General features: G+C 42.2%; 3 protein-coding genes across 5 annotated transcripts; 2 read left to right on the top strand and 1 right to left on the bottom strand.

Annotated features, from left to right (window-relative positions):
• The first annotated feature begins 335 nt into the window (after positions 1-335).
• On the top strand, positions 336-3,005 carry LOC105566023 (Werner Syndrome-like exonuclease). 3 transcript variants are annotated; one of them, XM_012019707.1, is made up of 7 exons: positions 336-578; positions 648-707; positions 1,448-1,575; positions 1,728-1,862; positions 2,368-2,512; positions 2,594-2,695; positions 2,899-3,005. In XM_012019707.1, exons 1-7 carry the CDS (start codon positions 435-437, stop codon positions 2,992-2,994), a joined length of 810 nt encoding a protein of 269 aa, XP_011875097.1. In that variant the 5' UTR covers positions 336-434; the 3' UTR covers positions 2,995-3,005. The 3 variants fall into 3 exon arrangements, with proteins under 3 accessions (XP_011875097.1, XP_011875095.1, XP_011875096.1); XM_012019705.1 differs by having other exon boundaries at positions 1,728-1,952; XM_012019706.1 differs by lacking the exon at positions 648-707 and having other exon boundaries at positions 1,728-1,952.
• A 22-nt stretch (positions 3,006-3,027) lies between these two features.
• Positions 3,028-5,087, top strand: LOC105566025 (putative lipoyltransferase 2, mitochondrial). The gene has a single exon (XM_012019708.1). The coding sequence runs from the start codon at positions 3,050-3,052 to the stop codon at positions 3,761-3,763; it is 714 nt and encodes a 237-aa protein (XP_011875098.1). The 5' UTR covers positions 3,028-3,049; the 3' UTR covers positions 3,764-5,087.
• On the bottom strand, positions 4,353-16,910 carry LOC105566140 (ectopic P granules protein 5 homolog; the record flags this gene model as incomplete). The annotated part of the gene is made up of 30 exons (XM_012019911.1): positions 4,353-5,425; positions 5,507-5,716; positions 5,821-6,037; positions 6,143-6,388; positions 6,522-6,730; positions 6,808-6,977; positions 7,149-7,705; positions 7,822-8,005; positions 8,137-8,376; positions 8,486-8,617; positions 8,678-8,875; positions 9,104-9,281; positions 9,429-9,571; positions 9,683-10,204; positions 10,287-10,410; positions 10,473-10,658; positions 10,745-10,908; positions 10,984-11,208; positions 11,483-11,506; positions 11,671-11,848; positions 12,112-12,656; positions 12,899-13,028; positions 13,286-13,446; positions 13,723-13,863; positions 14,059-14,231; positions 14,319-14,541; positions 14,736-15,140; positions 15,231-15,647; positions 15,860-16,609; positions 16,683-16,910. Coding segments are annotated over 30 exons (7,632 nt in total), but the record flags the coding sequence as incomplete, so codon positions are not given.
• Between the last annotated feature and the right edge of the window lie 3 nt (positions 16,911-16,913).

Below are 16,913 nucleotides of genomic sequence, written 5' to 3'. Positions count from 1 at the left end.
CAGTGGGCCGGCCTAAAACAGCGATTTTTAATAATTAATAACTCGCTGACTTTTGCGAAAATTGCAAAATGGTAGAGGTTTTCGACTTAGTTTAGTCCACTCTATCCTACAATAAGCGTTGATGCGGGTATTACATATATATAGCACCCTGTATATGTATACATTTCAGTGAACATTTCACTATATTTTGAGTAAAATATTTCTACAGGGAGACCTCCGTAGATCTTTTCCTCCCACAACCGGCATCTCTTTTTCCCTCCACGGCTTTCCCCCTTCTCTCTCCCCCTTTCCCCCCCCCCCCTCTTCCGCCGCTCCTGAAAGCTTGACGTGTAAACATGTCGTGGCGTCAGCTGTTCGCCAGGTGATGAATTTGGCGGGAAACCGGCGCGCGGATTCGCGAGCCGACATTATGGCACCGGACTCCCGGCGACAGGATGAAGCGTGCGTCCACGAGCGATCCCGGACACCGAAGCCGATTCTCCCGCACAGCGGATCCGTCCCGCGGCGTCGACGAGTCTGCCCGCCTTCTCTCCACCATCGCGATGACGACACGTGCCACCCGCCTCGGCAGGAAAGAGGTTAGTTACGCGCCAGTGCCCCTTCTCGTCGTGTCACGTAATCCTGAACGTGATCCACGGGTGTTGCAGGTGCCCGAGGAAGCCGCGAAACTGCGTCGCTCGCCGCGGAACCTGCCGCAACATCTAAAGGTGCGTTGCGACGATCGAATGGTCGACGGCGGCCGTTGGCGCAACGAGAGGCTCGAGCTCGCGTGAACGTGCGAGTAAGGAAAACGGAGCGTTTCCTGTTTTCCAACTTAAACTCGTGTTGAACGCATCGGTTGGGAATAATTTGGAGATTGCTTTCTGTGTAGAATAAGGGTCGACTTGTTAAAGGGTAAATAGTACGTACTTTCGAGTTTATGGGCCAAGGGAATAATGTAGGTATACTTATATAACGAGGGAGGAAATTTTTAATTTCTACAAATTTCTTATGTCGCAACACAAATTAAAAAATTAAAATCATTTAGAGACAATTGTGATTTCGCGCCAGAGCTTTGTGAATTTTATTGTTCCTATTATGTGTTGCATAAAAATAGTCTGTTGAATTCGATTCACTAGTTGTACTTTGACGATCACTCGTCTGGGATGATATACATTGTCCCCGGCCACTGTTTTATATTTTTCCGCTGAAAGAGAAAAAGGTGGAACTTTTCTTACTTTCAAGGTGAACTTCATAAAGGCTTGAATATTTAAATATATGGGTGTAATTGTGTATACACGCCTCTCGCTATTAGAAAATACAAAATAATGCGTTCTACATTTTATTTGAGAAAGTATTGTTGACTCCGAAAACCGCTTATTTGAGCCGGTATTCATTTATTTTCATGTTTAATGTTGTATTACTCCGATTCTATCTCACTACAGATAAAACTTATTGATTTCTGCAGAAGAAGTTGGAGCAGCCGAAACCCGAAAGGGAGCCCGACGTCAACACTTTGCCTGCGATTGTCTTCAAGGGACGCATTCAGTACGCTGACGACTTCTTCAGCTGTGCCCAGATCTGTGACGATCTCATGTGAGTGCGGAATATTTCTCCGAAGCGCGACGAGGTAGAAAGAATCTACGAAGGCAGCAGGGTCTAATAGAAACGAAGAAAATTCGAGACGAAACTATTCAAGTAACTTGTGGATATTTTACGTGTCTCTCTCTCTCTAAACTTCCTTCCAGACAAGAAGTGAGGCGCAGCGAGAGGGAGATCGTACCGGTAGGCTTCGATCTGGAGTGGCCGTTCAGCTTCCAAACTGGCAGCGGGAAAACGGCACTGGCGCAGATTTGCCTGGACAACAGTGTGTGTTATCTCTTGTACGTCTACTCGCTGAGGAAGCTCCCGGCTGCGTTCGTCGAACTCCTGTGTCACCCGAAGGTCAAGCTCGTCGGTGTCAATATTAAAAAGTCAGTGTAATTACTAAAGAGTGAAATTCTGTTTATTCTTTTTTTTTTGGAGAAAATAATTTCCTATAAAACTGACATCACGAGCGCGCGTCACTGTCCTGCTGCGTCGAGTTCTCCACATGCGATTAAGTTGCATCAAACGAGGGACTCCGCGTTATCGCGTTCAACTCAGTTTATCTATCGAGAACCAATGAATTCCATATGCGCCGTAATATCGAAACTACCGGTATATATACATATATTATTTTCTTTATTTAAATATATTGTGTTATCTGTTATTCTATATAGTCAGCAGTAGTCATTGTTCCATTATTTTACAAATTTCATTTGGCGTTATCCGCGCTCTTTTCGCGTGCGTTTCTTCGTTCAGCAAAAAAAATATGTAATCAATAATCACGCGTTTGATATTTTGCAGCGATGTGAGGAAGCTCGGGAGAGATTTCAAAGAGTTTCCTGCTCAAAAAGTGGTAGAGAATAATTGTCTGGACTGCGGGCCCTACGCTAATCAAGTCTTGAATCGATCCTGCCGTTGGAGTTTGGAAAGATTGACCGCTTACTTGGTATTATATTTTTATTTTGCACGTTGTTTTGTGGAGAATCGATAGGCGAGATTGAAACTGGAGCAAAATCTTCATGTCTAGTTGAAGAAGAAAATCAGCAAAGATCCCAAGGTGCGAATGAGCAGGTGGCATGTGCAACCCCTCAGTGACGCCCAGAAAAGTTACGCAGCCACGGATGCTTATGTACGTTCGGTGAAAGACACTGATGTTAACAATAAAATTATGTAGTTTCAAAAGCAATATGAAAACATTAAAATAATAGAACGTTGAAGCCGCTGTGAGATTATTAAGATCGTGATTAATTTAAAAATGTGAAAAGATGAGAAAGAGAAAAGAAAAGCGCGAAAGAATCATCTACGTCAAAATAACAACTTCTTTATACGCAGGTGTCTCTTCTGCTTTACACTACAATTCACGAGAAAACTGTCGCCATAGAGAAGGAGAATCAGAATGTCGAGAACCGATTGAATCCTTCAATCTAACGAAATTCTCGCTTCTCGGCTGTGAACATCCAATTTAACATCGAATGTCGTCAAGATGCATTCACGAGTGGTAAAAGTCTTGTTGGCTGGCCGCTTGCCGTACGGAGTCGGTCTACAATTGCAGAAAACTTTATCAGATCACCATCACAAGCGTGTGAGCGAAACGGCAAACACGCTAGTCCTCTTGGAGCATGAGCCTGTGTACACGGTAGGAATAAGGAACAAGGGATACACGGAGGAAGAGGAGAGGAAGCTGAGGAGCCTCGGTGCAGAATTCTGGAGGACAAATCGCGGCGGGCTGATCACTTTCCACGGACCCGGCCAGCTGGTGGCCTATCCGGTGCTCGATCTGAAGCAGTTCCACACCAGCGTCAGGTGGTACGTGCACGAAGTGGAACGTATGGTGATCCGCGTATGCGCCGAATTCGGCATCAAGGCCGAGACCTCACCGGACACTGGGGTCTGGGTCGGCGATCGCAAGATCTGTGCCATAGGCATCCATGGCAGCCGTTACGTCACCACCCATGGTCTCGCGCTTAATTGCAACACCGATCTCAAGTGGTTCGACCATATCGTGCCATGCGGCATCGAAGGCAAAGGCGTGACCAGCATCTCTAAGGAGCTGAACATGGACGTTACTGTCTCTGATGTGTTGCCGATTTTCAAGAACGCTTTCAGCGATCACTTCGGGTGCGAGCTGATCGAGTACCCGCTCGGCGAGACCTCGCAACTGCTACGGGATGCACGTCGTAGCGTTTTAAAAGTATAATAGTTATGATAATTGGATTTTAAGGAACAAAGAGACTTGTCAATTTTAAATGAAGTTTGTAATCGGACATAGTTTGTTTTCAACTCCGTTAGATTAAGGTCATAATGTTGAAGATGGTCCTGCGAATCTTTAAAACCTATGAATTGCGAAAATTAAATTTTTGGACTGTCTCTTGTAGCAATAAGTAAAACTTAATAACATTTTTTATGAGATAATATTAGGTAAAGAATTCTGGTATTATGGATTTTTCGAACTTAAGATATTCTAAAATTTCGACAAAATATTGCAATTATCTGTAAGTTAATATAACGAAAATTGTTTATAAACCTTGTAATATCAATTTTAAGGTATCTTGTAAAGGTAAGCCTTGCGTTAATTTGTAGTAAGTAGTTTCATGACGACTTGACTTGAAGAATTCATTAATTTAATAATCAACTCTTTATTCGTTAACGATTTCTTGATAGCTACTGCTCTTGAATGATTTCATGCGATGTTAGCAACGAAATTATGATGAATTATAGTCGTGTTTGTAAGTTAATGACATTATCAGAATCCTAATGTGATATGTAAATATAAATCAAATATTTCATTGGTTCAACACAGAATTTATGTACGCAGGTACCAAAGCATCGATGATGCGAGTCGAATACACAATTAAGTTCACATTAAATGTGACAACAATTGCGTCCTTAAATCTAATTTTAATTATACTATCGACATAACTATCTACGTGATCGTTTAAATTGAATGCATGCTAAGTTTTACAAAGTCTCAAATTAAAAAAAGTACTTCGTGACTAGATCGGTGCAAATATAAAAAAATTTAAACAATAAGGCAAAAGATACGCGACTTATCCTAAGTTCATATTACGCGATTAAATTTAAGATTAAAATTACATTATGATTGTACATCTTCAGAGATCGGGATATGATTGTAATATATAAATGAATAATCACAATGCAACCTCAATCTTTAGAATCGATACGAGTTATAGCATTCAATTTAAACGCGTCATTTGGTGAAATTTACGTGATAATGGGCATTTAATTTAGCAAGCTTTTAAGTGATTAAATCACAGAATTTCCTTAAAATACTCAGTATCGATTTTTTAAAATCTTTGCAAATCTTGAAAATTCTTGAACATTAAAATAAATTACGAGAAGTTAGAAACGCTTGGAAATCTTGAAAGATACAACGACTGAAAATTCGACTTACGATCGAGAGTGTCTTACGAGGTCATATACCTATATCACGCTTTGAAACGATTCGTTTTTGTCAACCCGTCGCTCTAAATCTAAATAAAACTAGTATCACTCTGTCAGCACATGCAGATATCTTTGATTGTAGAGCTCCGTGGTGAGTGCGCCAACGATTTCTACAGCATTGTGAAGAGAATTGGCAGAATCCCTGATGAGTCTAATAGCCCTTTCCACATCTCCCCGCAGGTCTGCATACTGCTTGTTTATCAGGAGCCCCTCCAGATTCTGCATCGCTTTCACAGCCTCTACGCTAGGACGAATCTCCATCGTGTCCGGATCGTTCGATCTCGAAGGTGCAACACCGGGCGAGTGTGGAGTGTATCTCACTAATTGCTGATCGGACTTGGATTCTGGTAATTGCGCCAGGCAGTAGACGGCTATGGCACGGCTCAGGAACTTGCACCTGAAAATCAGCAATCAAAGCTGCTAAGAGCGTGAAGAGAATACAAATCTACTTTATAGCAATTATATCGTCGTAGCTTACCGTACGGTGAGTTGAGAGCCTTTTCTTAGTCCTATGGCTCCCAGGATACCCCATCCTTGCCCCGCATCGTCCGCTACTGTTATTAACGCTCGTGCTAATCCCTTCAAGGCTCTGGCAGCGATCACTGTGTTCTCACTATACTGACACTGTCTGTAGGCTAGCTCGCACGCTTTCGCCCACAGCAAAGGCAGTTTCTCCTCTACGATATCTCTGGATAAATGAAATTCGTTATTAATGTAAATTTCATTCAGAATTCGTTATCAATGTAAATTTCATTCAGAATTTCATTTTGGTTATACTTCAGAAACACTCACGTGGTTTTAATGGCATTAATCCAGTCCACTAAATTAATCAGAAGCATGCCTTCCTCCCGGATGTCTCTGCAGGACGGAAGTCTCTTCAGTAATACGGAGTAAAGGGCTAGCAATCTTCCCTCCGACACCAGCACGGACTCTAATGGCGGCTGACGCGGTACTACGGACTGTAGAATCATCAATACTGTCGCCCACGTAGGTCGAACGTCTTCCGTTACTGACAAAGAAAATATAGTAATAAATTATAAAAAAATCAGTTAAAATCTAACGCATAAAATGGAGTAGAAACGTTACACGCGAGAACAGTCGATCAATTGCTTACTGCTGTATTTGAAATAAGCCTCCAAGGCAGCCTCCATGAGGTGACCTAGAGTGGACGAGGAAGCGACTGCCATTCCGATCACTCTTAACACTCCCATCAGAACCGGGCTGCTAGCAGTTCGTTCTAGCAACCATGTCGTCCAACTGGTGCGAAGGTGATCGACCATCGCTCCGCTCTGGTTGATCGAGTGCAAAAGCTCAGTGATTAGCAGACCAGCCTCGGCGACCTGTTGCGACTCAGAGACAGCTGAGTAGAAAAAAATTAATATTACAGCAACAAGTTGAAGAAAAAAGGGTTTTAGACGCTAGGGCTCTTCACGGTATTTAGACAGAGCAAGCTAGACTATTGGATTGATTAGTTTTGAGACACGAACACTCACTGTTGGTGATAACGATTTCCATTTCGTCCAGCATTCGCGACAACGTGTTGGTGAACGCTTTGCTATTGGTCGAAAGAAGGGACTTGTGCCTCGTGGTGCAGCTGATCAGTAACTTCATCGAGGAACGCACGTACATCTGTCTCTTCTTCAGGGTGGTAGGATGGAAGTGCTTCACCGTAGGATCATAGGCTGCTGCTATCTTCAGCAAGCTGTATATCAAATTGTTTTTATATTTGACGTGGTATTAATTGTTATGTTGCGAATAAACATTATGAATTAGGCTCACTTGTTGATGGCTGCATCGATAGGATGAGTCTGGTCCTTGCCCAAGCATAGGATCACTCTAGGATCGCAGCTCATCACGTGCCAATTAATCACTTGGTCGTACGCCGCGGCGTCGATCAAGTGCCAAGAGAAGCTCTCGGCTTCCACGACTAGCTGCACCGCCTTCTCGTTCTGAAACATTGATTCCATTAGCTAAAGGTTCATCTATCTGAGTCAGTGAATACTTTAGTGAATTTATATCTTCGAAATTTCTATTCTTCCCAATCTTGAAAATTTGATTCCCTTACTTTTTCAAATTGTACCTCATCACCCGAGTTTTCGAGTTATTCTCTTCTCTCTTACCTGCCTGACGTTTGGTTCATTGGACAGCTTCACTAGCAAGTTTAACAGACAAACGTGCATCCTGGCGGCGACCGGCAGCGACTGTGTGGCTAACTCGTTGACCCAGGCAGACCAGTTGATCCACGTGAAGATGCTGCCGAGGAACAAATGGCAGTCCGGCAGATACTGATCAATGACCCTGATCATTAACTCGACATCATTGATGGCAGGGCAGAAGCGATCCCAAGGAAGAGATAACAAGTTACCATGTACAACATTCAGCACATGGTCCTTGACGGATGCGTGAGCATAGTTGGTCACGTAAAATTGCCATACGAAGCTGAGAATCTTGCTGGATGCCGGCATGGTGTCGATGATGAAACGAACGCACTCGGCGAACATCGTCATCGTACGATTCGCGTAAGGACCGTCGGTAATGATCCACGGTAGCAGCACTGATCTGTCATCCGTCAATTGCTGGATCCACGCGGCCGTTGGCTCCCGCAGGTTTCTCGTCCAATACGGAGTGATCCATGGCGCGTACATCTCGCTTAACACCGGCCAGATCTTCTCGCATACTGGGAAAACATGCAACAAAGTCATAATTTTATAGATTTTTTTTTTTAGATTCAGATAGTTACATGGCTATATGAGATATTTGAAATTTTAAGATTCTAATGAAATATTAGCTTACATTGATCGGCAAGCGAGCCTCGATCAGCCTGCAACGTCAATACGACCAGAGCGTGGCCGACCATACCCAAAAATATGGTCAATGGCTCGTTGTAGCTTCTGTACTTTGGATAAAGCCCGTATAATCCATATTGCAGTCTCTCTTTCATGAAGTGTCGGCTTAGAAGTACAGCGGTATCGTGCATCTAAAATTGCAAAAGTAATATAGAACCATGGATGCAAGGTTTCGTTTTATTATTATGTAAAACGAAGCAGTAAAGTAACATTGTACACGCATAATCACTTTCAATAACAAAGTAGAATTGCAGATTCCGACCTCTTGGCGAGACAGCAGTCTCTGCTCCGTAGCGTAATGTCTGATTTCGTCTCTGATTTTAAGAGGATTCTGGGAGGGTGCAATGTTCCTCGGTTTGCCGCTGAGAGCTCCCAACAAGTCACGCCACACGTCCAGAGACAAGTTCTGGCTCTCGGATCCTCTCAACACCGCGCTCAATACCTCACCATAGTGCTCGGGAAATTCGTGCAGGAGAATGAGTCGTAGATGGTTTCGAAACAGCTGCGTCAACGATAATTATCATTTTATCCGAAATAAATGTAACATTGTTTCTAATCTTATTAAATTTCCATCTAATTTATCAGATCCGTACTTTGATGCAAATACTCACTTCATGCAGCATCAGTTTTTCTTCTTCGGGATTCAAGCCTATGTTGCACAACGCCCTGGAAACTAGATCTATGAAGGTAGATCTCTCGCTCAATCGCGGCCGGCGATAGTTCAACCAACTGCCGACGTCAAACTGCAACAGAGACAATAATAATTCAGTGGTAATCGAAAATGATAATTTAATTATATTTACCTTTGAAAGCAATACGAAGCACAAGTCGACATTGGACCCGGTGGACAGGTCCACAACGGTTTGATACATCTGCAAGAATGTGGAGGCTCCTCCGGCGACGGGAGTAAAGTGTGGTCCCAACAGACCTCCGAGATTAGGCCTCTGGATTATAGTACTCAGTAATTGCGGACCCTGAACTTCCTCGCCGCTGATGAACAACTGAGAACAGAACGGGAATCCTTAATACTTAGGAAATATCTCTACAGCCATCCTTTTTATGTTTAGATTCACCGCATTTCATAAATTCATAACTTGATACTTAGTAGTTTATTTATACCACGTTTGTTTCATTAGATACATGATATAAAAAACGATTTGTAGATAAACGTGAAATATTCGTACTCTTTTTGTACGGGCAAATATCGAAATTTTAAATATAATATGTACCTGACCTAGCTTCTCCAAGCAAGTAGTGATAAGCTGTTTCGTAGGAGGACACAGCGCTGCTTCCTCCGTATAAAATTCTACTAGATGATAGAACAGCTTGACTCCGCTCTCTTGTACTTTGCGCAGTACCGCGGTATTTTCATTAGTGCGACTAATGATTAACTCGTGCTCCAACATTCTGAAGAATGAAAATAGGCGAGAATTAAAAAGTATAATCGTACAATTTGTTTTGTTACTATTGATAATTTTAATGAGTAAAACAGGAAGTTATATATATATCAATCCTCCATACCATTCTGAGATTAAAACATATCAAGCTGCTTACGCGATTAAATGATCAATGAAAACGCAACCCAGGGTGACCTTACTGGGTGGCGGTTGACTAGCTTTCACCAAGAGATTCTCGTACTCGGCCCGGTTCTGGGTTATCATATGGTCCACGCCTTCGCTTACATGTGCTTCCTCAACCTGTAAAATATAAAACTTTCCTGAAGAACAGCTTAAATATTTTGATTCTGATAAAAATTACCACATAAAAGGGTATATTAATAACTCTTTTTAATATTTAATATTCTTCACCGTGATCTCGATGATCGCCGGGCCTGCACAATGCACCGTGGGAGGCGTGCCCAATCTAGAGCGTCTTTGACCGGTTGGCGCAAGGTCGCAGAGAGCGTGCAAGGTAACGTGGTTCTCATAGATCCGGTAGAGAGTCGGAACTAGTTCGAGGAAGCTGCAGTCCGCCGCGGTGTGCTCGGATACCATGAGACTGTAGGTCTGCGCATAGTCAAGAATGACTTTGAGATGTGGCTTGATCAGGTCGATAACGGCAGTGGAGTTGTAGATGCATTCCCTGGATACGCAGCCCAGCACCGGCTGATTGCGGTTCAAGGATGGCGGTGGAACCGGCGGTTCGTAGGAGCTCAGCCTGCGGAAGATTCTGCAAACGGGATCGACCGATTCTGCGGCGTTCGACGAAGGCTGCGAGAACCTCTGATACTGGTTATCGAGATCGCGGAACGTCGCGCGCTCCCACTCGCAAATGGCTTTGAGTTGGCTCTGTTGCACTGTCCAGTAGTCGACATATTCCAGCCAGAGGCTCTGGAAGTTGGAAATTGAAATTATTAATGGTATTCTTACAGGAAGTCGTGCGTGCTTTGAAGGCTTGACGCAATTGACTCACTCGATCTCCTTGCATTAGCAAAATTAGTCTCTGCGACATATATTGCGGCGGCAGAGCTGGGAGATAAAGTCCCGGTTCCTGAAGACGAGGCTCCTCCAGCCAAAGGCTCAATGTTTTATAAAACCTGCGATAAAAATCATAAGATATATTTTTAAGAAAAATATTTTCATCTCTGTATGTACTTACTTTGCGGCACTGAGATAGAACACGCGCCGTTCATCGGTGATTGGTTTTCCATTGTCCGTGTCCTTTTCTCCCTTCACTTGGAAATATTCTGTCGTTTCATGCAATCGTTTCTTCAATTTCTTCAAGTAACTAAGATTTATCATCCCCTCAAAAAATTTTTCTCCAACTCCGCCTTTGTCCATTGATCTAGAACAATTTAAAATAAGAAAAATGTATCATAGCTGAGCAGTGAAAATTATGAAAATTATTGCTGTTAAGACAATGATCATCACCCCGGGATGATAGGAGCTCGTGCGAGGAACAAGCTAAAAAAATTTTGCCACAAGAGAGGCAGAATTGGATGATCCATGGGCGTGTCAAGGGCTTGCTGGGACCAACGATAAATAGCCAGGTTGCTTATTCCGAACGGGGTTATCTTCACTGTTGCACAGGCTCTCTACAATAATTTTCATAACAGTTATAACTTTACATATTTGAAGTACATTTAATAATTATATGCTTGACTTTGAACCTTGAGCGCAGTGTCTAAAGATATCTTGGATTGCATGGACAGTTCTCGCAGGATTTCGCGCCACAGTCCGGTCTTAAGCTCCCTATCATGTTGCTCTGTTGACAGAATCTGATAAGCGAGCCATATCGTCTGAACGGTCCCACCAAGGAGGCTTGCAGAGCTAGAAGATCCTGTTGCCCAGCTCAGAAATGATCCAAATGATCCCGGCGCCCGATTGGATATGTTCTATGAATTGCATATCCACAGTATAAATATTTTGGTGATAACCAGAAGTTTATATTATTGAACTGTGTATAAAACAATATCTATTGCAAATCAAAGGGTAAAAGAAATTATTTTTTGCATATTAGAAATTTGTAATACCAATATTTTATAAAATTTATAAATGCTGTAAATGTTTTAATTACTTGTGTAAGTATATATGTGATAGATTGATGTAATCAACTTGGAAAAATAACATAGATTAGATAAATTATATGTCGCTTCTTATACGTCGTACCTCGTTACTTCCATCTATAGCAGGCTAACAAAATTAATATATTATTAAAAACAATTGTAATTATAGTTATTATAGTAGAAAATATTACAATTGTTTAGTTTTTTGAACAAAATGTAAAGTCTACTTTTTGTTAAACTTTCTAACTTCTAGAAAACTGTATACACGATATGCAACTGCTTAAAACTTACGCAGAAGAGATTTTGGAACATGTTCTCCATCATCGCCCTAGCTTCTAAGTGAAAGAACGCCGCACGGATTATGCTGTCCATCAAATACATTACGTTATGATCTTTGTTCCAATCCTGGACGAGAATCAATACATTCAGCCATAGGTGCACGAAACGTTCCGGAGTATGCAAGCAATACCTGTAATCATCGGTAAAGAAATAATTATTATTTTCCAACTATCCAATCTATAATTATTACTCTCCATTTTCTATCCGTTCATTTAGTGTTACATAGATTACATACAATACAGAGATGTATACATAGTTTCTCTAATATGAAACATTTTATTATATAAATATATAATACATATAAAATATATAAAACATATAAAATGAAACATATTAACGTTTTTATTTTTATATTTTTTATCGCTTTAAAATACATTTCGTTTGCGTGCCTACCGTTTATAATGATGCAAATGAGATTCGATCATGTTCGAAAATTGCTTGAGAATCGGGCCGGGAAATTCCGGGGCGATCAGATTCTTCGCTATCTTCATATACGTGCGGTCGGCATTGATGAGCGGAACGATCAAGCTGACGAATTTGTCGTTCTTCAGCAAGGAATCTGGACACTCGAGAAACAACGGTATTACATGGTGCAGGCATATCAGCACCTGCTCGTATTTATAGTAGCACTGCAAGGTTTGCAACTGGCTGAAACCCTCGACGCAGATCAGCGGCACCGAGTGACCCCACAGAGTCATCAACACAGAGACATAACTGGCGATCGGCTGTTTCTCGCGTACTCCTTTCATTAAAACTTCTAAGAAGAAGTCGGATTCCATGTTAGGCACGCAAGAGAGACCCTCGGCCGGATTCGAAATGGTATATTGACACACGGATTCCGATCGGTCCAACTGGTGCAGCTTCAGTCTATTGATCATCTCCCATGCCCACAGGCTGAACGCTTGCTCGCTATTCTGAGGTCTCACTATGGAGGAAACCTGGAATAAAATAAAACGCGTAAACTTGAGCTCTCGTTTATTATTAATAATAATAATGATTAATAAACAGGTTTGTTAACGACATGGTGATACAGTAGCTTTTAATTTCTAAAATATTAATATGTAACTAATATAGAAAACTAATTAATAATACATATATTTTGATATATAAATTAATAACATTTAAATAAAGGTGGCCTTTTAATTAATTCTGCTCCAATCTTTCTTTTTTAAGAACTTACTTGTTTCATGCTTTCAGCTAACAACGAAGCCGTCTGTACCGGGGTGTCGGGCACATGTTTCATTGTAAGTTCGACAATCAGCAATGCCACTTGTCGATGCAGATTGATCGGAAGATACAGATTGTCATTTCTGTAAAGGAAAGATTGATCATATATTAATGTTGGATTTATAATTCTGATAATTGTAATTGAAAATAGAAAACAGAAAAGATACATTTAATTTAATTGTGTGCTAGGATTTGATCAGATCAAATATTGATAAAGAAAAAAAAAATAGATTCGAGAAACTTAAAATTATGTATAATATGATGGGATATTTTTACATTCTTATTATCCTTTTCGAGACTTGCATTTCCGAAAAATGTTAGAAATATCGAAGTAACTCACGTGTCAAGGCCCCAATTTAAATGTGAAAGAACCAGTCGAGCCAGATGGCTTTCGGATGAAGTTAAAGGATGCTGATGCAACCAGGTGGACAGAATTGCCATGTCCTCCTGCTGCGGTACCCACGTTCCTATCTTCAACTCCGTGAACAAATACAAACTCAGCTAAAATCATTGAAAAGATTATAATATATATACATTATCTGGAAATCTAATTTAATAAGTCTATTATTATCACAAATATTATTTGCAGATATTTTTTATAATTATGTATATTACTTCTGGCAAGTAATTTTTTAAGAGATATCAATAAAATCGTTTCTATATAATAAAGTTATTTAGCAACAACACATGAGAAAATTGTACAGGACTTTGAAAGAGGATTTAGAAAATACTGGGTAGTTACGAGATCGTAATAATATGAAACCAAAATTGTTATACCTTTCCAACCGATACAAAATTGTCCCTTAACTTTTGCAGGATATCGGACAAAAGAGTAGGGTATTTGCTTGTCAAGTTTGACAAAAGTGACCTCGCGTCCTTCGAGCAGGACTCTTGAGTTTTCTCGCTGAGAAATCCAATCTGTAATTCAATTCATTCAAAAGTTTAACAGATGAATTTTAAAGATTAAAAGTTGAATTTACAATAAACCAGAAATATTTGTAAGCCATGAATTGTTACAAGTTTCCTTACTCATATGTATAATAGAATGTCTCATTGTTATCACAGCAAATTATCTGACATTTAAATTACACTTAAATATGTACTTTGACATACTTGAAATAGATCAATCGTAGTTGTTCTCACAAAATCGTAGTCCTTATTCCCTCTAGCCATGGCCATGTTAGCAAAGGTTGTTAGTAGGAAGTAGGACTCGTCGCCGGGCATGTTGCCTAGCTTCTCCTCGAATTGTTTATGAAGCCCAGGATAACTCAGCTCTGTTTCCCAGTCTACGATATCGAATTATTGTTAATAATCTACTTTTCCAAAAAGATTACGAAAATTGTACAAAGTACTTCACAATATTACTGTTTTACCTGAGACTGACATGTCTGACGGTGCTATGTCACTAGATGTGGAGTCCGTGTGTAGGATATAGAAGATGTGCCACAGAGTAGTGGGTGATATAATATGGTATGGTATCGCGGCGAGATACTGCCAGGCACCTAGACGCCGTGACGAGAATATGCAGAGGATCGCTCTCAGGAAGAAACAATCGTATTCAGTCTGCAGCTTCAGCAACATTGACTCGTCGGTTATCTGAATGAAATTGAATATTGCTTTTAAACCGAGATATGCAACATCGAAAATTAGAAAGTTGTGGAAAAAACCATACATTATTCATTTAAATTCTGAAACAAAATTGGTAAAAGAGAGAAGTATACGCCCTCGACGGCTTAACTTAATATTCATTTGTAGAATTTTCGAAATCCGCGGACTCTAATTTTACATACTTGGCTCTTGTCGAAAGCCTCCCACTGATCGCTGGCGTACTGAACAACGTCTCTGATCAACGCGCTAAGCCTCTTCGCTAATTGCCTATATCTTGGCGAGTCGTAAGACTTTAGACCTTGCTTCAGAAGTCTAATGAGCACGCTGTAGAAGGCGAAGAGACGCAACATGTGATGGTCCGTGATGGCCTTCTCCTCCTGCTCGTACTTGTCGTTCTGGCGTTGGACAAACAGCACTTGCTCGAACAGCCTGTCCAGCGGAATCTGATGAAGAAGAGAAATCAGGTCGCTCTCAGAGAGATTGGCGCCGGCATTGGCGATATCCTCGTCCTCTTCGCCCTCTTCGTCCAGCATAACCCACACTGTATCCCCTGGACTGCCTGTGGTGTCCTGCAAGGACACTTGCACCTGCGTAGCAAATTCAACCGAGAATGTGAGAACAATTTAAGAAGTTAAAGAATCCTATCGATTTTTCTTCGAACAACCTCCTCCACCTACCTGCTCCAAGAACTTGTCTCGATCCTTGATCGGCAGCAGGATCACTGCGAAAGTGGCAATCATGTGATCGAGGTATGGATCGTTAAATGGTGAGGAAGTCAATCCCGAGACTTTCGGGGGAACTGGCACTTGTACGAAGGATTTGGCCCAGTTCATCACGCCGCCGGGGCATCGCAGTATATGGTTCAATAGAAACAAATGATCCTGCCAGGTGGCGACCCTCAACAGCACCGCCACCAGCTTCGACAGCCACTCTCGGGTGTCCGTGACGAATTTGCCGTCCTTGAGAATTCGGCGCTGGAAGTTGAACAGAACGGTTACGCACATCCTAAGCTCGACCAGCTGCGGAGCTGTTTGGGATGGCGACTGCTCTGGTAAAAGATTTGCTGGGGCAGTTTGCGAGAGATTGGCAAATTCCTGAAAACAGAAAAACGATTTAAATAAGTTTTCAGCTGCGCGAAGAATCAGAGTGAAGCGTAGATTATAAGATTATTGAATCTCCCTGCACATGTTGCTCAGCCCAATTTTCTTTAATTTGGTTTGAATCAGTTTGAGCGCAATTATTTCAACTTCAAAGAAATGAATTTCCAGGTAGCTGACATTCCAATGACAGTTTTGATAGAACTCACGTTGAAGCTCCTAGTGACTCTTTGCACGTAATGCTCGATCTGCAGGCGCAACGACTCCGCTTCGTAGCAATACAACGCCTGGCTATCGTGCAGGGTGTCCTTGATGGCCGACAGCGTCCTGGAGAGCGTCACCAGGGCTTGCTGATTGAAAAGGGCGACCATATATTCGTGGGTGGCAGTGACGGGGTTGCCATCCTGGCACTCGCCGTTCTCTATCTCCGACATCGTCTTCAGGGACCAAATCAGCTTCTGCGTCTCCCGGCAGCTTTTCTTCAAACGCTCCAATTCATATGAGTTTGCGATCAGGTGATTTCGCACCCTGAGATAGCACATCAGCAGCTCGTGCAGCCTGTGTTGCTGCCTCAGCGGCGCGCACCTCAGCTGCGTCTCCGTAAACTCTGCCACAAAAGCATCTACCAACATCAGCTCCTGATTGTGATACAAGGACGCCAGCTGCTGCTCCGTGAACGGTTTGACATCCTTGAACGCGCTCGCCGTATCTTTTTTAACTTCTGCAACTTCCGCCTCCTTCGACAGGCTCCTCTGACACGGAGTCTTCACCTCAATCACATCCTCGGACTCTCGGACCGTTTGACTGGTTTCCTCCGGGACAGTCGATACGTCTATCAGCTGAGTTGTGGAAACGCCTGCTTCCACCTCATCTATCTCGTCATCCAAAGTGCTATCGGACACCGGGCAAGGTCGGACGGCGTCGATCTCATCGTGAGAGTCTTCAGCTAACAACAGCACCTGAAAAATATTTTATATAATCTCGTCTTCAGAAGTACTCTCTACGAATATCAATAAATATTAAGTGCCGTACTGTCAATTCATGCCCCTCGTCTGTGGCTTCAACCTGCTGACTGTACTTCCTCTCATGGGCCGCCCTCTCGGCGGCCTGCTTTTCATAAACATCTGTATCGATAGCGGCGGAATGCAACTCGCTCTCTATATCCTCGACAGCCTCGCCCTTGGGATAATTGGTGGGCGATTCTCCGAGCAGGCACTCGAACTCTTCCAACGTGGGGGCGTCCGGTATCTGATGCTCCAAGAT

The sequence above is a fragment of the Vollenhovia emeryi genome, unplaced genomic scaffold (genome assembly GCF_000949405.1).
Source record: "Vollenhovia emeryi isolate VEMERY1.0 unplaced genomic scaffold, V.emery_V1.0 DF939147.1, whole genome shotgun sequence".
NCBI lineage: Eukaryota > Metazoa > Arthropoda > Insecta > Hymenoptera > Formicidae > Vollenhovia > Vollenhovia emeryi.
This window is presented reverse-complemented; position numbering and strand designations above follow the sequence as displayed.